Below are 12,105 nucleotides of genomic sequence, written 5' to 3'. Positions count from 1 at the left end.
AATGATTATAAACAACAGCGGGACTCGGAGTAAGTAAATACCTTTAGTGGTATAAACAATATGGCCCAGTGATGAAGAGAAGGACACACACACACACACACACACACACACACACACACACACACACACACACACACACACACACACACACACACACACTAGTTGCCTTGAACATGTCATGCATGGCATGCCTTGCATGCCATCATCATCATCATCATCATGCCTTGCAAACATCATAATATGAACTTCTTTTGAAAATACAACAATAAAATGGACTTCAACGATGACATATACCAACGGCATTCAATGACAGCAGAGACCTGGAGGCATCTGTGTGTGTGTGTGTGTGTCATTCCCATCTTAAGTATCAAAGAGTCTTCTCCTCTTCATTCTTTATACATGCAATCCTCCTAAAACCACTCACCCACCACTCAACCAACCAACCAACCACTCAATCAACCACTCAACCAACCAACCAACCAACCAACCAACCAACCAACCAACCCACCACTCAACCAACCAACCAACCAACCAACCAACCACTCAACCAACCAACCAACCAACCACTCAACCAACCAACCAACCAACCAACCAACCAACCAACCACTCAATCAACCACTCAACCAACCAACCAACCAACCAACCAACCAACCAACCACTCAATCAACCACTCAACCAACCAACCAACCACTCAACCAACCACTCAACCAACCAACCAACCAACCACTCAACCAACCAACCAACCAACCAACCAACCAACCACTCAACCAACCAACCAACCAACCAACCAACCACTCAACCAACCAACCAACCAACCAACCAACCAACCAACCACTCAACCAACCACTTACCAACCACTCAACCAACCAACCAACCAACCAACCAACCAACCAACCAACCAACCAACCAACCAACCACTCAACCAACCACTCAACCAACCAACCAACCAACCACTCAACCAACCAACCACTCAACCAACCAACCAACCAACCAACCAACCAACCAACCAACCAACCAACCACCCAACCAACCAACCACTCAACCAACCAACCACTCAACCAACCAACCAACCAACCAACCAACCAACCACTCAACCAACCAACCAACCAACCAACCACTCAACCAACCACTCAACCAACCATCTAACCTGCCAAACAACAAAGCCAACCCACCACCCTGTACCCCCGCTGGGTTCCTGGTGAGGCACACGACACTGACTGAACGGTGTTGTTGTTAGTCTAACCTGCACTAACAATGTTCTACTCCCACCATGATGACCATCAGTCACCACGACCGCAGCCTCCTCCAGCCTCCTTCTCCCCCCTCCCTCCCTCCCTCCCTCCCTCCCTCCCTCCCTCCTCATGTATGTTCCCCCGTATGTCTCCCAGTCTGTCCCTCTCCCTCTCCGCCGAGCCGTTTGCGCAGCACTTCCCCTTCCCTAGCCGTGGAAGTGGCGCTGTGGCTGTGTAGGAGGAGGGCTGCGGTGAAAGTATTTGGGGAATTTACTCTGAGCAAACCCCGTCTGGCAGCCCGGTCCCGCACTGATCGACCCAAATAAGGCTGGGCTCTCACCAGACCCCAGAGGAGGAGAGAGAGGGGGGATAGAGAGACAGCAAGGCCATGCCCTATTAAGGATGTGGTTTCCTTTTCCTCCTCCTTTCGCTCTCTCTCTCTTATTCTCTCACTCTCTCTCGCTCTCTCTCTCTCTCTCTCTCTCTCTCTCTCTCTCTCTCTCTCTCTCTCTCTCTCTCTCTCTCTATCCCTCTCTCTCTCTTTCATAGGGCAATGAAGTCATTTTGCTCTGACTGGACCTTTTAAGCCAGCACTTTGCAGAGGGAGGATCCTGCGTTGGTATACACCCTCACCTAGTCCCCTAGTCCTCACTCCTCAGCCGCACACACAGCTCCCGCCCGCAGACTCTACCGCTGTTCCTTCACACAGTAAGTATGCTCTCTCACTACTTTGACTGCTTCTTGTCGTCCCTGTACGAACACTCCTCCTGGCTGTAGGTAGGATACTTTATGATGGATTGTGTACGAGTTGTATCAGCCGGTCTCCTGACCAACCAGCCAGCCAGTCAGTCAGTCAGTCAGTCACATATATAGATATATAATAAGAGGTCATTCAATAATAATACGACTACCTCTTCCCAGCTGCATTTACAGTACACGGACGAGTTATCATTATGCATTTCAAAAACAGTACTTGGGTTGTTCGCGAGAGGATGGGACAGAAAGGACAGACACTCGATTGTAGTCCACCCTGGAACTGTAGAAGTCGCCTACCGTGGAACAAATTATCCATCCGTTTATTATATTTAATCAGCATTTTCCGACAGCAAGTACGCAAATAGACATAATGAGATGAGCTGAACTGCATGGGACATGATTGTTTTATGACTATGGTACACATGCACACGGGTGTCAGCAGCTGATCCAGGGAGGGGGACTGTGGGCTATGTACAGGGGCCGACCACGAGAGGCAGAGACCGGAGCCAACAGTCTAATTGCATCAGGGTTCAGCAGAGATAAGTCCAGGAGCCAGCAGAGATCTGGGCACAGGTCTGCTCTCTGCTCTGCCAGTACAGTGGCAGCACGCAGGCTGCCCAGCACACGTCCAGTGGGAGGCCGTCATTATCCACGAAAGGACAACCATCCATACATATACAGCGCCTGTGTGTCAAAATAAGTACCTTTACTACGTTAAGATGTTCTTTATTGTGTCGCTGGAGGTGAATTTTCCTTTGTTTTTTGTGAATGAATAGATGAGTTGAGTGTACTCAGCGTGCTCCCAGAGCACCAGAGTGCACAGGTTATCTAATACGACTGATGTGGTAGCTAGCGGTTAGCCCGTAGCCCCGCCCCTGTAGAGGATCATCTACGGGCCACATTACCTCATGTGCCATCAGGCCGGCCACCGTGTGGCCGCAGCCCACAGCCCTCGGCCCTCGGCCCTCGGCCCTCGGCCCTCGGCCTGTGGCCTGTGGCTCTGCAGTGGCTTTTTCCTGTGTTGACTTACAGACCAAGCGTTACCATAGCGACCAAGAAACAAACGCCGCAGACACAATCAAAACAGGGATGGATGAGGTCATGTTTGGACAGCCGGCTCTGTGCTCACCGAGTCAGGTTAAAGAAGGGTGAGGGCCGTTGTGGCGGCGGCCTCATCAGTGAGCGGCCACTGCCGTCACCATGAGGACGATGACTGTGTTTGATGGCACCTGGGAGACACCGGACCACGCCCCGGGCACAGGGGCCTGGTGAACAACTGTTCCTGAAGCAGTGGGCTGGGGTTCAAACCTAACGACCGGTCCCAGGGCACACAGGGAGGGGGATGGAAACTATGGCCGACTGACTTGACCTCACAAGAGCTCTCTGCTGTCATTATCGGTCGGGATGAGGTCAGGAATTATGGATAAAATAGAACGATTTGGAGACAAAGAGCAGGAGCTAGAACTGACTCTCAGACTCTGACACGCTCAGAGACTTAGACACTCCTCTCCTCTCTCCTTCCCTCCCCTCCCCTCTCCTCCCCTCTTCTCTCCTCTCCTCTCCTTTCTCTCCTCTCCCGTCCCCTCCTCTCCTCCTCTCTCCTTTCCTTTCCTCTCCTCTCATTTCTCTCCTCTCCTTTCTCTCCTCTCCTCTCCTCTCCTCCTCTCTCCTTTCCTTTCCTCTCCTCTCCTTTCTCTCCTCTCCCGTCCCCTCCTCTCCTCCTCTCTCCTTTCCTTTCCTCTCCTCTCCTCCTCTCTCCTCTCCTCTCCTTTTTGGTTGCACCACATTGGTTGCAACACTAACTATGCTCTACAAAAGGCAGATAAAACGATTTGCTATGGTTGTTAACTTAATTATTTATGAAGATAGAGCACAACATCAGAAGCTTTCATTCTTCTGAACGCGTCCAATGAGACATTGTGTGTGTGTCTGTCTGTGTGTGTGTGCAACTGGGGGAGAAGGAGAAGGTTAGAGACAAATAGGCAGAGCTAGTGAGAAACCATTGATGAGTTGATTCAAAAGATTACCTCAACATTTGAATATCAAATTTTTAAACAACTGCTCCCATTGAAAAGTCTCCTATCTGTGCCTGTATTCCACGATGTTCTCCTTTTTATCCAAAACCTACCTGTAGGTTTACAGTTAAGGTAGACGTTCCTAAACCTGTCCTTTAATGACCTCCATCTGAATCCACTGCCAGACTCAATGACAACGTAGTAAAAAAAGAACAAAAAGAACAAAAGAAATGGTGAAAAAGTAGAAGTTGGCCAAGAAGGAGTCTGGGCAGCAGCAGACTTCAGTGTGTGTGTGTGTGTGTGTGTGTGTGTATGTGTGTGTGTGACTGTGTTTTGGTTCAAATGCCTGGAGATTACTACCATGCTCTGAGGTGTTTTATATTTGAAAGATGAAAACAGCTCTGAGACTTGTGGCCGCTGAGGCCCAAATTGGCAAAAGATCGTAGCGGTGATCACGATTCAGGAATGCCGGCTGGAAAATAACATTTTGATTCAAAGGATAGAAAAACATCTACAAACAATTCGACTTTAGTTACAAATAATTCATTTTTATATTTACTCTGGTGTACAACTGGTGATAACCCCCCTCCCCTCCCCCACTTCCTTCAGGAAAGCATAAAGTTGAAGTGACCTGACATCAAGATGGCAGCACAGGTGATGGTGCAGACAGCATTGATACAAGCTTTGCACTTGGCTGTTGGCCCAAAGGCGAAGCAGTGTGGAAAAATGCTAGCAGGGATGTTGGTGTATGTGTGTGAGTGCGTGTGTGTGTGTGTGGGGGGGTGAGCGTGAGAGTGAGAGAGAAAGTATGTGGAGATTGGCTGCATGTCACAGGGCTCCCATTGTACACCACTTTGGCTCGGGCGGACGTCTTTGTCAGTTGAACTGGTGTGCATTCGGAGACGATTCGGCTACTTTGTGAACTTTTCTTCTGCGTCGGCCGAGTGAGGGCCTTGCTTAACGTCCACGCCTTGATGCATCTCTGCTTTGAACACTTAAGCTTAAGCTTAAGTAGCTTAAGACGCTGATCCGTTATGTTGTGTGTGTATTCTTCAGGGGGCACATGTGTGTTTTATTGGTTACATCTGCATGTCTCATTTTAATGTTCCAGCTGTTTCTACCCCCATGAAGTACTGGGTAATGGAGGTCGTGAAAATGAATGAACACAATTGAAGAATTAAAACACCCTGGGTTAAAAATAACATGCAGTGTGCACACACATCACTGATTAACACAGTGTGCATAGACCTTATTATAAATGATTCATATCTTCCTCTTTCAATAATCAATAACCCAATCCAATCAATAATACAAAATGTTCATGTGGATGATTCTCTTTCTTCTGTTTACACCTCGTCCTTCACTCCCTCTCTTGGCTTTCCCCTCTCTCTCTTCCTCCACCCCACGTCTGTCTCTCTTGACCCTCACCCACAACACCCACTATACCCATACCTACGGCCCGCCCTACCCCATATACCGTCCCTCCCCTCCTTCTCTCCTCTCTCCTCCTCCATCCCCCTCACCCCCTCATCCCCCTCACCCCCTCACCCCCCTCACCAGGGAGCTGGAATGGCCAACAAGGGTCCCTCCTACGGCATGAGCCGGCAGGTGCAGGATAAGATTGCCAGTAAGTACGACCCCGAGCTGGAGCAGATCCTGGTGGAGTGGCTCAGCCGGCAGTGTGGCTCCGGCGTGGGCAAGCCCGAGGCGGGGAAGCTCGGCTTCCAGGCCTGGCTGAAGGACGGATGTGTGAGTTTCAAGGCCTCCATAGGCCAAGTTTGACTCCAGTAGCTATGCTCATTTCTATTTTTGTGTAAAAGTAAAATAGTTGTGAACATGTACCCGTACACAGTGAGACAATATTCTAACGTTGTTTTTGGTTGCACCCCCACGCCACCCCTCCCTCAGGTGCTGAGTGAGCTGATCAACAGCCTGTTCACCGGAGACAAGCCCATCAAGAAGATCGCCAGTTCTTCCATGGCCTTCAAACAGATGGAGCAGATCTCCCAGTTCCTCACCGCCGCCGAGAAGTACGGCGTCATCAAGACGGACATGTTCCAGACGGTGGACCTCTGGGAAGGTACGGGACTTCCTCCTGACCGTCCGGGCTCGGGGCCTTCCCCGCTTGTCCATCATGTAGCCGGAGACAGGGCCAACGGCTAACGCTTGGCTGTTTTGTTTTGCTCCGTCTCCTGGGACAGGTAAGGACCTGGCCGCCGTGCAGAGGACCCTCTCCGCTCTGGGCAGCTTGGCCGTCACTAAAGACGAGGGGACCTACCGGGGAGACGCCAGCTGGTTCTTCAAGTGAGTGCCCTGAAGCATGACCTCAGTGTGAGGATGTGTTCATTTTAACGGTCCCATGACATGCCATGACGTGGCGTGATTATCCATTACAAGCCATTTTGGAAATCTGCCCCTTATGACATCACAGGTGGGCGAGTCCACCTAGATGTGTGCTGGATAGATCAGTCCACCAGCCTACCCGGTGGACTGTAGCAGACGTTGCTCATCTATCCGTCACACATCTAGGTGGACATGCCCACTTGTGATGTCATAAGGGGAAGATTTCCAAAACGTCTTGTAACGGCTAATCCCTCCACACCTGGTGGTGGCACGTCATGGCACCTTTAACGTACGATGCTGGATTCCATTTCACATTCGCTGACTACATTTCCCCCGTGGCCCTTTTTGCAGGAAAGCCCAAGAAAACAGGAGGGACTTCAGCGACGACCAGATGAAAGCGGGCAAGAACGTGATCGGCCTGCAGATGGGCTCCAACAAGGGGGCGTCTCAGCAGGGCATGAGCTACGGGAGCTCCCGGCAGATCCTCTGAGCGCCCGGACCCCCCCACACACGTCCCGGAGGAACCCTTCCTCTGGAGACATCTGGCTTTGTAGTCTGTCGTAACACCCACTGCCTAACCCTAACCCACTGCCTAACCCTAACCCACTGTCCCTAGCAACACCCCCACGTAGATGAGCAACACCCCATTAACCCCCCCCCCACCCACCACCCCCCCCCGCTTCCCCCCCCCCCGCCTCTTCTCTCCTACAGATCTCCTTTATAGAGCCCGCCCACTCAAAACGTCTTAACCAATCCTGACATCTTAACATCTTCAGTGGTCTGCAGATAACGGAAGTAGCCCTCACAGAAACAGCCATCACAGAAACTAAGCTCACTAACCTCTCATGCACCATGAGGACTATGCGCAGGACACAGAGTATTCCTACAGCGTCAATGACTGACTGAACATCAGCATTGACAGAGGTCAAGGCGTCTTTAAATCCTGCCCCGCCAACATGATTTTAATATTGAACATAGTTCACTGTGGAACGAGAGGCCAGAGGCCGTGGGCGTCGTACAAAACATGTTCCTCTCGCTGATACAATTCTCAGTAATATCCAATATTTCTTTGAGATGGCTTTTCATGCTGTATCGGCACCAATATTTTGTACATTGTCTAATTAAAAGAATGACTATGAAATACATCACGTGCTCACCTTTGAACTGCTGTTGTTTTTATACTAAATGGGAGTGGGTCCACATTACACTTGGTTGTATGCGTCGATAGTGTGAGCACTGTTTGAGTTACTGCTGACAGGGATGGAGATAACTGCTCACCAAGGCTTTATTTACATACAGCTCGCCTGGGATTTGCACGACAACCCTCAGCTTCCAACTTTAACCCAGATGCTCCTTTGCATAGAAAACATTTAACTCAGTTTAATATACCTTGAAGACCCAGGCACAAGTTGTGTGTATATGTGTATATATATATTATATAAACAAATATATATATATATCACATAAAAATACATACAGTATTAAAATCCTGCACATTAAACGTCAAGTTCTGTAAAACTTCAAAGGATGAACTCATGAGTGAAAGTCAACACACACACACACACACACACACACACACACACACACACACACACACACACACACACACACACACACACACACACACACACACACACACACACACACACACACACACACACACACACGATTAATACCTCTTTATATAAGGGTACAGTAGTGCACGTCAAATAAAGTCCAAGGTGACTGTTGTGATAATAGCATAATAGCCCTCAATTCACATCGTACATTCAACACCCCTGCGTACCCTCCCGATTCTCAGCCTGAATCTCACACACACACACACACACAAGCGCGCACACTTACTTTCCATTCCACATAATAAACCCACAGGTACTCGCACACATCAAGCCCCTCCACCCACACTAATTTGAGTCATTTAATCCAGAAGGCCACATCGTGGAGGAATGCAGGGCAGGTCAGTCCAGGTCCACCCTGAGTCCAGGGTCTGGAGGGTCACCCTGAGTCAGGGCAGCCCGCTGAGGGGGGGGGGGCGACCGAGCAGCAGCTTGCAAAGGGCAGCAGGGGTGAAAGGGAGGGGGGGGGTCAGACCCTGAGATGGTGCCGCGAGGCGTGTACAGCAGGTTAAAAAAGAAGACCCAAAGGTCAGTGGCCGGCGCCTGGCGCTACGTGGCCGCTCTCTCGGCGGCGGCGGCGGCGGCGGCGGGCAGCGCCTTGGCCTCAAAGTCCAGCACGATGCCCGAGTCCCGGTCCTCCTGCTGCTCCGCCTCCCCCTCCTCGTCGCCGTCCTCCACCGACGCCCAGTCCAGCCCGCGGGCCCGTTCCCGCCGCCGGCCCCTGCGAGTCCGCGGGCGGGCCCCGCCGCCGCGGCCCCTCCGCCAGCACAGCAGGTCCTGGAGGTCCAGGTGGGCCAGCCCCACCTCCAGCGTGTAGTACAGCGACCAGAAGAAGGCGAAACAGCCCAGCAGCAGCAGGAACTGGTGTGTGCGTGCGTGCGTGCGTGCGTGCGTGCGTGCGTGCGTGCGTGCGTGCGTGCGTGCGTGCGTGCGTGCGTGCGTGCGTGCGTGCGCGCGTGTCCACGCGATAGGAAAGAACGGTGGGGTGGGGGAGAAGGAAGACAGGAGTAAGATGGCGAATCCAGAAATGCATTATGTCAGCAACACTGAGCGGTAAACGATACGGTCGTTACCCCCGGCGATTACACTGAATGATCCATGAACGAAAATGACTTGCTGGCATGGAGCAGCGGCGTATCAGGTTTGCACTGTTTTGATTGGCTTATCCTGTTTGCAAACGCCTTCATTGAGTTAGACAGAACCAGACAGAGCCAGAGAAAACTGAAAATGAGTGTGTGTGCGAGTGTGCGTGTGTTACCTTGAGGTTGTTGGAGGAGAAGGGGGTGAGTGTCTCTGGCGGGACGTCCAGGCCGGGGGGGCAGGGCAGAGAGTAGTTGTCCAGGTAACGGCCGCTCATGGCCTCTTCCACCAGCCTGTCAGACGCCCAGACATTCAGCTCAAAACCACCACTCAGGGACACCTTTTAACATTTTGCAAACACTGACAAGGGACGGCATTAGCTCAGGAGGTAGCGCTGGTAACCGCAAGGTTGCTGGTTTGATCCCCGGCTCCTCCTAGTGTCGTGGTGTCCCTGAGCGAGACGCCCTCACCCTCACTGCTCCTGACCAGCTGGTTGCTGTCGCCCTGCGTGGTCGACTCCGTCGTCGGTGTGTGAATGTGTGCATGAATGGGTGAATGTCAGACAACACTGTAAAGTGCTTTGGATAAAAGCGCTATATATAAATGAGGACCATTTACCAATGAGATGAGCCTCTGACTGTGTGTGTGTGTGTCCAAGTGAAAATGTGTGTGTATGAATGCATGCATTTTCCTGTGGGTATGTGCGGGTTGTCTTCTCTGTGTGTGTGTGTGTGTGTGTTGTCTGGGCGTGTGCTGACCTCCGTCTCTCCTTGACCTGGCGGTGGGTGAGCGAGGAGCCGTACAGGGTCAGCTTCCACTGGGTCAGCGTCCCCGTGGCGGCACACATCAGGGGGACCGGCGTCTCTGTGGAGCGCAGGGGGGGGGGTCAGTCTCACAGTGAGCCACCAGAGGACAGCACCACCGCCCTCTGCCCCACACCCAGGGAACAGACAGCAGGGCCGTGTGTGTGTCTTACTGTGGTCCACTATCAGTAGTTTGTATTCGCCCAGGGCTTCCTCTCCCCAGCAGCGCACCGTGGAGAAGGTCCACTCCTGGTAGCCTGAGGGGTCCCTGTACACACACACACACACACAGCTAGGAGATACGCTTTGTAAACACATGAACAGCACACGTCATTCTCTTTTAAATGGGCGGGCAGAGAGAGAGAGAGAGAGCGAGAGCGAGAGCGAGAGCGAGAGGGGGAGAGCGAGAGAGAGAGAGAGAGAGAGAGAGAATAGTACCGGTCGAGGGCACGACGAGCCCCGATGAGTGACGTCATGCCGCTGGGGCACACCAGCGTGATCTCCACGTTGCCGCGGCACGGGTGGGCGATCGTCACGGTAACGGACACGTGCTCCAGCGTCTGCATGCCGGACTGGCTCAGGTCCTGGGCCGTGACTGGAGGCGACGAGGGAAATAAAAGAGTCAACACAACGACACAACGTTTCTCTCCGTCTCCCTCTGGGCGTCAGCCGTCAGTACGCCTCTCCACCATCATCACCATCATCATCACCATCACCACCACCACCGTCAGCTCTCTGGCCTGGTTCCCAGTGGGAGAAGCAACCCCTTGGTATTTCCTGGGCTCTGCCTTCGCCTAGTGAGGCCTGGCGCTGCCTGACCATGTAGGGCTAGCACGCAACACATGGTCGGTCTGAGCTGGGAGGGGCCAGGGAGCCGGTGACAGGGGGAACCGCGTGGGTGTCACCGACACACACTTCTCTCTGTGTACAATAACAATAACAGGACTTGATTTACATAGCGCCTTTCGCTGATCCCAAAGGGCTCGACGCTCTGTGTGTGTGTGTGTGTGTGTGTGTGTGTGTGTGTGTGTGTGTGTGTGTGTGTGTGTGTGTGTGTGTGTGTGTGTGTGTGTGTGTGTGTGTGTGTGTGTGTGTGTGTGTGACCCACAAAATGACATTCCCAGCTGTTTCATCTCTAGAAAACGGGCCAACCCATCAACTTCCCTCTTCGTGGCTCATACATAAAGTGTGGTGGCTAACATACGTTGTGCACGTATTGCACACACGCAGTCACATGGGAGAAGCTGCCTTCCCCCGGGCTGAGTTAGAACGCTGCCAGCCTAGAACACATAGCAACCAGAGAGAACAACAGGCCTCAGCCAGCACCGCCGTAACCACGGCACTGGAACTCAAAGCGGAGAAATGTGGGCATCAGGGGACATACCGCACACACACACACACACACACACAGCGCCAGACTCTATTCTCCCTGTTTCCCGCTGAAGGGGAACAACGTGCTGCGTGAGGTTTGATGTGCGGCTGCTGGGTTGAGGGCGGTCCTGGGCCTACCGGGGTTATGGCGTGTTACACAGAATGTTCCTAGTGTCGTCCCTGATGAGCTTCAGCTGTGGGAGCCTCCACACACACACACACACACACACACACACACACACACACACACACACACACACACACACACACACACACACACACACACACACACACACACACACACACACACACACACACACACACACACAGGAGCAAACCAAAGAAGGGAGGACGTACAGGGGACAGTCAAGTCGGAGGAGGAGAAGAGAAAGATGCTGTTGCTTATTTCACGTGTGTGTGTGTGTGTGTGTGTGTGTGTGTGTGTGTGTGTGTGTGTGTGTCACCCCACAGTAACATTGTTACTTTTTGTTTGTACCATTGTTGTGTGTGAGCGTTATAATGAGCGATGTTGTGTACTAAATGCCACACACACACACACACACACACACACACACACACACACACACACACACACCACACACACACACACACACACACACACACACACACACACACACACACACACACACACACACACACACACACACACACTGAGGTGTGTGTGAAAGTGAAAGTGTGTGAAAAGCAAAACCCTCTCATGGGACGCCCCAATCAACACCACACATGTTTACTCCTGTTGTCTCTCGACGACAGTCCTATTTGAGTAACAGTGATAAAACGGCATCGATTACCATGTTGAAGATCATATTAGACATATTAAAACAGAAAAAAATATATAGATATTTTGGTTTCACTTTTTTCAAAGTTC

At 51.8% G+C, this 12,105-nt stretch overlaps 3 protein-coding genes across 4 annotated transcripts in view; 1 reads left to right on the top strand and 2 right to left on the bottom strand.

Annotated features, from left to right (window-relative positions):
* The first annotated feature begins 1,794 nt into the window (after nt 1–1,794).
* tagln (transgelin) lies at nt 1,795–7,485 on the top strand. Of its 2 annotated transcripts, XM_084467089.1 has the most exons (6): nt 1,867–1,940; nt 4,613–4,657; nt 5,564–5,752; nt 5,912–6,083; nt 6,205–6,307; nt 6,698–7,485. In XM_084467089.1, the coding sequence occupies exons 2-6, from the start codon at nt 4,646–4,648 to the stop codon at nt 6,834–6,836; spliced, it is 615 nt and encodes a 204-aa protein (XP_084323215.1). In that variant the 5' UTR covers nt 1,867–1,940; nt 4,613–4,645; the 3' UTR covers nt 6,837–7,485. The 2 variants fall into 2 exon arrangements, with proteins under 2 accessions (XP_084323216.1, XP_084323215.1); XM_084467090.1 differs by lacking the exon at nt 4,613–4,657 and having other exon boundaries at nt 1,795–1,940.
* Nucleotides 7,486–7,651: 166 nt separating this feature from the next.
* Nucleotides 7,652–11,386, bottom strand: pcsk7 (proprotein convertase subtilisin/kexin type 7). Its single transcript, XM_084467086.1, has 5 exons — nt 10,284–11,386; nt 10,019–10,113; nt 9,801–9,906; nt 9,221–9,335; nt 7,652–8,823 (listed from the first exon to the last, which is right to left on the bottom strand). Exons 1-5 carry the CDS (start codon nt 10,409–10,411, stop codon nt 8,512–8,514), a joined length of 756 nt encoding a protein of 251 aa, XP_084323212.1. The 5' UTR covers nt 10,412–11,386; the 3' UTR covers nt 7,652–8,511.
* bace1 (beta-secretase 1) overlaps nt 11,266–12,105 on the bottom strand; it is a gene marked incomplete at its 3' end in the record, with an annotated part of 16,792 nt that continues 15,952 nt past the window's right edge. The window contains exon 8 of the mRNA XM_084467220.1: nt 11,266–11,350. Coding sequence (XP_084323346.1) covers nt 11,266–11,350 — 85 coding nt within the window. The remainder of the gene's footprint in view (nt 11,351–12,105) is intronic.

This window comes from Micromesistius poutassou (genome assembly GCF_964030765.1).
Source record: "Micromesistius poutassou genome assembly, chromosome: 4".
In the NCBI taxonomy this organism is placed as follows: domain Eukaryota; kingdom Metazoa; phylum Chordata; class Actinopteri; order Gadiformes; family Gadidae; genus Micromesistius; species Micromesistius poutassou.
The sequence above is the reverse complement of the archived record's forward strand: the minus strand, read 5'-3'. Positions and strand labels throughout refer to the sequence as shown.